Raw genomic sequence first — 7,117 nt, forward strand, 5'->3', positions numbered from 1 at the left:
AGACAGAAACGTTACATGCAAGCTTGGAGAGCCAGTTTTTCTGTGTCCAAAGAGGAGATTAGCCTGGTGTGATGGTTAAGACTGTATGTCTACTTGCCTGGGCCATGATTCTCAGTAGTTTGGTAGTCACAGGATGTTGTGACATGATGGGATCTGCTGTGAGGAGCCAATCAGTTGAAAGGGAGTTTCCTTGGGCGTGTGGCCTGCACTGAATGTAAGTGGACATTCTGGCAAGGCTTGTGGCTTTTACTCGCTCTGGATCCTGGAGATGGCTCCTGTTCATCTGACCTCGGGTTCTTGGGGCTTGAGCTAGCAGCTTACCTGCAGTCTTGCCTGCCAATCTTGGAATTCATTGATCTTCACAGCTTGTGAGCAACAGCCCTGCTCTATGACCTGCTGATCTTAGGTTTGCCAGCCCCTGCAGCTACATGAATCAGGAGAAGACTCCAGCCTGACCCACGGACTTGGGACGTTCCAGTCTCTACAACCGCGTGAGCCATTTCCTTGATATAAATCTCTCTGTATATATATTTTTACACTTTACTGGTTTTGCTTCTCTAGAGAACCCAGCCTAAGACACCTGGGTTTGAGGAATTGTAAGAAAGGCCATAGCGAAGGAAGTGAGGAGGGAACAGAGACCTTCAAGTGGGGATGCAACACAGGAGCTCAGTCCTTAGAGACCAGGGGAAGGGCAGAGCTGAGCTGACCTTGAGAGTGGCCTCCATGGACCCATGGCCTGTGCACAACCCGCCCCCCACAACCCTGGACATTTGTGAGTCTCCTGAACAGAGAGGTGGGCTGGGGACTTGGACGTGTGTGGGAAACATGGAGGGAAAAGCTTGGCTCCTGACCAAAGTGGAACTCAACAGAGCCAGCTGGGAATTTTGACATAAGAGTCTACATTCAGCTTTTTCTCTATATAGCTCCAGTTTGGAACACAGAATAAGGTTCCGGAACAGTAAAAGGCATTAGAACCTCAGAGGCAACCATGAAACTGCTCATGTTGATCTAAAATAAAAATCTGGTCTCAAGTCAAGTGCTTTATTATTACACAGGTTTAGTGTCTGGACTAATACATATTTTTTTTTATAAGTCCTACTTTATTAGTACCAGTTGCTGTTGAGTCAGCTCCAACTCATGGAGACTCCAGGTGTGTTACAGTAGAACTGTGCTCCATAAGGTTTTCAATGGCTAATTTTTCAGAAGTAGATTGCCAGGTCTTTCTTCCAAGGTGCCTCTGGGTGGATTAGAACCTACAACCTTTCAGTTAGTAGCCGAGCACATTAACCATTTGCGCCACCCAGATACTCCACTTTTTTAGTAAGGAATAGTAAATTATCCTGGCTAGTTGTCACACCACTTGCTTTTCCCTTTTCTCTCTAAGTATCTTTCGTGGAATGTATACAGACAGTTCGGGAAGGGCTTGAGTTAGGTCTCCAGTCCTTGACTGTCTTACCTTGCCAACAAGCGCCAACTGTGAGTTGCATGGCTATGTGAGACGGATGAATGGGCCAATCGTTGGTCACCAGATACGGTTCATATGTTGCTCCATCCGTGTATAAGGTAACCACTGGAAACTCCACATTGATGACATAGTAATGCCACTCCTTGTCACAAATCTAATGAAAAGAAAGAGAACAAACACTTAAAATTCAACGTGCAATTCAACATCAAACAGACTTTTATTCTAACTATAAAACGGAGAGAAGACATTTTGGGTCAACAATTTTCATTGCAAAGAACTCAATGAACATAATGGTTGATGTGAACTGAGGTTAGAGAAGTTTCATCACCAAACATGATGGGGTAAACCATGGGGAAGAGGAGCACCTGAGAATCCAGTCATGGGGCAAATATTTGATTCTGGCCAGGTTATCTTGGTCACATAATTACCAGCTTGACTTGGCTGACAAGTTCTTAGTGGGTAGGTAGGGTGTCAGCTTAAATTTGCTTTGTGTGAAACTTTGCTTAGTTCTTTGGTTGAGAAAAGCATTCAATTGAAAATATTTTTCTAAGTTTAGGGATAGATGGGGTTGTAAGAAGAACGGTGCTAGATTGAAAGTAGAAATGAAGATGAGATGGAGGAGAGGAGGAAAGGAAGGGGAAAGAAGGAAATGGAAGAGGAGAGGAGCAGGAGTTAGGAAGTGGTGAAAGAGAAGGCAATGAGCATGGGAACAAGAAGAAAGAGATGCAGAAGAATAGGGGCCCCCAGTTCTTTTGTGTCTATTTTAAGGTTTGTCAGAGAAGCTGGTGTAAACTCACATCCCCTTCAGCTCAAGCAAGGTGAATTCTGAGGAGGTAGCCTTCCCAGCAGGACTTAGCTCTGCACCCGCCCCCCCCCCGCCCCCAATATAACACACGTCCTCTCACAACCTTTTGCACCCAAGATGTCTTAGCGCTGGGAACCAAAGGCAAACCTTAATGGATTGGTAGAGACATTGGGGGGCTAGGGTAGAGTCATAATTCCTGACCTCAGGGACTGAACCCATACAGCATGATCCAAAATAGGAAGCAAGCCTGGCATGTAAGGGAGACTGGAAGTATGAAAGGTGGCAAGACTGGGGAACGGTGCCACCCTCCCTCCAATACCCCAAGCAAGTAGCTGGGTGTCACACTAGATTATTGCACCTTCACACTCCCTCTCCCTCAAATCCCCCCCCCATCCTGTGGCAGCCACCTCTAAAGTGTCTCTCATTTGCATCCTCTTGTCCCCATCATCCCTGCCATCTGTGGCAGGGGAGACAGATGAGTTCGCATGAAGGTGACCCCAAGGTAAGGGCATCAAAGCTCTCCCCCCTCCCACTGTGGATTAAATGTTCTGTTTCTCATGAATAGATAACACTAACAGGGATGCTAAATGATCTTTCTCCTTTCATTTTGGAATAATAATTTTTTCCTTAATGTTCTTTTTATTTTGTCTTGTCTGATGTCTCAGAAAATTGCTCCTTTTGAAACCCATTAGCCTGATAAAGGCTGATAAATATTTTAGGGGACCTTGGAAAGTAAGCAAGAGGGTTCCAGGCAGATCACTGCAAAGTCCTGCTACATTCAGTGAGCGGGCCTGACCAGTTCACACTCCCTTCCTACACCTGACTGGGTGTGGGGCTCTGGGGCTGGGCCTGTGACTGAGGTAGGGTGACCCAGGAGCATGGCACAAAGGAAGACCTGAAGACAGAGTCTAGGGAGATGGAAGACTAGGGAACTAAGCAGAGTATTTGAATGAAGTGCCCAATCAAAGGAGGCCCAGTGCTTGCTGGCCTTGGGGTTTGCAATTGAGGATAGCTAGGCAGCAGAGGCACCCTGGGATATAGTTCATGAGACAGACCCTGGCGGTGTTCATGGAGGGGAGGGGAGATGGTGGGTAGGCGGTCAGAGTCAGGATGATAGTGATGTGACCCTGACCACACCCCATGTCCTACAGAATGTAGGCAGAGTGCTGACAGCCGAGCCTGTAGCACTCAGGAGAGTCGTGGTCTCAGTCACCACCCTGAAAGCAGCCCTCCTTTCTGATGCGTCTGCCATGTTGCCTTGGCAGATGCTACCTTATAGCACTCCAAGTCTGCCCAAGCTGGATGGAGACTGCCCCTCTGGCTCCTTTCTTTCATAACATTTACTGCATTCTTGAGGTCCCTGAGTGGCGCAAATGGTTAAGTGCTTGACTACTAGCTGAAAGGTTGGTGGTTCAAACCCGCCCAGAGGTGCCTCAGAAGACAGGCCTGGTGATCGGCTTTCAAAAGATCACTGCCTTGAAAACCCTATGGAATAGAGTTCTACTCTGCACATGTGGGGTCACAATGAGAATCGACTCGACGGCAATTAGCAACAACAGCATTGCATTTTTGTAGGAAAAAAAAAATCCAAGAAGAAGTCAAATAATTCTATCATCCAACAGCAACAGTAACCTCTCTCAATATTTCAGTCTTTTCCTAGCCCCTCCCCTCAGTTTTTCTAAAGTGTGCTTGATGGAACAGCCATTCCTGTGATGCTCCACATTGAAACAGTGGCCCCATAAGCTGAGTCTCCTTCTTGGTGATTTCCTGTTCTCTTTAACACATCCAAGGCTCTGAGAAACCTTGAAGTGTGTGTGACGATTTTGCAACCTTGCTGGAAAATGGAACTTTCCTATTTATAGCATCTCTATGAACATCCTGTGAGACAACAGTTGGGAAAGGTCTATTTGGATCACACTGTATACACAATTTGAAAGTCTGCATGTTTCACTTACCATCAACATTAAAATGCTTCAAAACTTCATTTTAAATGGCTGCATAAAGTGGATGTACTATAATACACTTGATGATGAAGATAGCTGCAGTCAGGAAGACCCTGACTTGTGGTGACCTTATGTATAACAGAATGAAATATTGCCCAGTCCTGTGTCATCCTCACAATCGATGGCATGTTTGAGTCCATTGTTGTGACTATTGTGTCAATCCATCTCACCAAGGTTCTGCCTTGCCCTCGCTAGCCCTCTACTTCACCAAACATGATGTCTCCCTCCAGCAAATGATCCCTCCTGATGATGTGTCCAAAGCAAGTAAGTCGGACAATGTTCTGTTGTGATCCATAAGGTTTTCACTGGCTAATTTTCAGAAGTAGATCACCAGGCCTTTCTTCTTACTCTGCCTTAGTCTGGAAGCTCTGATGAAACCTGTTCACCATGGGTGACCCTGCTGGTATTTGAAATACCAGTAGCATAGCTTCCATCATCATAGCAACATGCAAGCCACCACAATATGACAAACTGACAGATGGTGGTTCCACTGCAATGAATTACTTCATATGGCCCTTCTAGCCATGGTCTTTGTGACTCACGCAGAGTGATTGGCTGGGACTGGGCAGATAAGGTAACTGTGGCCCACCAAGGGGATTGGTTAGTTTTGCCATCCTGCTAGGCTTAAAATGAGCCATCCCAGAAGTGGGAAGAGAATCTTCTTCCTGGTAGAAGAGCTAGGAGCAGAACATATCCTTTGGACCCAGGATCTCTGCACTGAGAAGCTCCTGAAACCAGGAGACAGAAAGAGAGCTGTAACACTGAAGAAGGTGAGAGGCAGTGGCAGAGAAATGTTGGCAAGAGAGACTGGCAAGAGATGACGTGGTGGGCTTCCCAGCCACAGAGCAAGAAAGCTGAGTGCCTTCAGGCAGGAGGCTTGCTGGAGGAGTAGGGTGCTTCTGGGCACTTGGTGGAACTAGGTTTGCTGACCCATGGGAGCTAGAGCTCAGTGCCTTTGAGCTGAAGCTTATTAGTGGAGTAGGGTGCTCCTGGGCACTTATTGGCAGAGCTGAAACATCTTTGTAACACTTGCCTGAGCAGGGCAGAGGCCGAGGGCCAGAGAGAGGTGTGCCTGTGGGCATGGCTGAGAAGAAGCTGTCCTGATGGAAAAACTGTATCCTGAGCATTCCTAAACCTGAATTGTAACCTGTTACTTCCCCAATAAACCCCATAAATGTGAGTATGGTCTGTGAGTTCTGTGTGGCCATTGCAGTGAATTCTCGAACCCAGCAGGGAAGTAGCGAGTGCTGTGGGAGGGACAGTTGTCAGAACTGGTAGAGATGGTGGAGAAGGGAGGCATGTCTGACCTCCGCCTCATAGGAATTAGCCTTGGCTGTTGATCTTGATTCTCCCTCCTCCTCGTGAAGTTAGAGGAGGTCAGACACCTCGCCCATGACATTTTTACAGTGGTGGATAATATACTTTACTATTCTCTTATTATCTGACATTAACTATGTACCAACTACTAGAAATGATGCTGTAATGAATATTTTTGTGCATAAATGTTTGTCTATTTCTGATTATATCCTTAGGAAAGATTCCTGAGAATGGAATTACTGGGTCAAAGAGTAAGGATATTTTTAAAGCTCTTGATACATACCATCAATTTTTTTTTTTTGGCAAGAAATTATGCCTGTTTATCCTCCTGCCAGCAGAGTGCGAGTGTGCTCCTGGATCATACCCTCACCTCAGCAAGTACTAACAATGCCAACTCCTGCTAATTTGAAAGGGGATACGTTTTTATCTCATTTTAGTATGGGTCACAAAGGATAGCAAGATTTAAACCCTTCAAGATAAATAGGAAGGACATTCTGGGAATGGGAAACAGCCTGAGCTAAGACTCAGAGGTGGGAATGATGGGGAATGTCCCTAGTTGTCTCCTCAATGGGCATCCAAACAGGCTTTCAGCTCATAGTCAGGTTTATGCCTGCAGACTTCTCACACCATATAATCTATGACTACAGCTAAAGGAAATGCCTAATTATGGTTTCATAGATGTGGATCTATGGTCATGAAGAGACCCACATTAACCCTCTGCTGGAGCTGCAGGGACAAACTGTAATTGAAAAATCATCAAACCAGGGGGCAGGAAAAATAAATACATCAATGTATAGTTCAACCAAGGAAGAAGGAAATTAGGCAAAGTGACCCTTCCTGGGGGGAGAAAAGAACTTTCATTCCGGAGCTGTTCATGAATCACGGTGAACCCACCGGCACCAAACATGTCTGACACCATCCCCTGAGAAGATGCCTGAGGCCTTAGCAAGACCAGAGACACTTAGCTCGCTGAAAACCTGAAGATGTGTTCTCCAGGTGGGTGACTGTGGCTGCCATTCAGCTGGTGAGTGAATCAGAGACCAAAGACCCAGGGACAAACGCTGAGGAAGGGCAGCAGGGACAAAGCCAAGGAGGTCTGAGTTAGGAGTAGGCTGGTGTTCCAGGGCCAGAGGAGGTTCTCCTGAGAGTGGGAGGAGAAGATCAACGTGAGAACTTCTCTATGTAGGCTGCTGACATATTGATCCAAATGTCATTTAAAGGGCTAGATTGGAAGGTCTAACTCGGTTTTCCCGATAAATCAGGTATTTTTGAATGCAGCTACTGCATGTAAGATATGTTTGCCTACCACCTACTATACAGCCACAGTAGTCAAAACAGCCTGGTACTGGTACAACAGCAGACACATTGACCAATGGAATAGAATTGAGAACGCAGATGTAAATCCATCCACCTCCGGTCACCTGATCTTCAACAAGGGCCCAAAGTCCATCAAATGGGGAAAAGACAGTCTTTTTAACAAATGGTGCTGGCAAAACTGGATATCCATTTGCAAAAAAAATGAAACGG

At 46.1% G+C, this 7,117-nt stretch overlaps 1 protein-coding gene across 1 annotated transcript in view; it reads right to left on the minus strand.

Annotated features, from left to right (window-relative positions):
* CLSTN2 (calsyntenin 2) overlaps nucleotides 1-7,117 on the minus strand; it is a 428,729-nt gene that overhangs the window by 38,868 nt on the left and 382,744 nt on the right. The window contains exon 13 of the mRNA XM_012558038.1: nucleotides 1,457-1,619. Within this exon, the coding sequence (XP_012413492.1) occupies nucleotides 1,457-1,619 (163 nt within the window). The remainder of the gene's footprint in view (nucleotides 1-1,456; nucleotides 1,620-7,117) is intronic.

Source organism: Trichechus manatus, unplaced genomic scaffold, assembly GCF_000243295.1.
Source record: "Trichechus manatus latirostris isolate Lorelei unplaced genomic scaffold, TriManLat1.0 scaffold00132, whole genome shotgun sequence".
Classification (NCBI taxonomy): domain Eukaryota; kingdom Metazoa; phylum Chordata; class Mammalia; order Sirenia; family Trichechidae; genus Trichechus; species Trichechus manatus.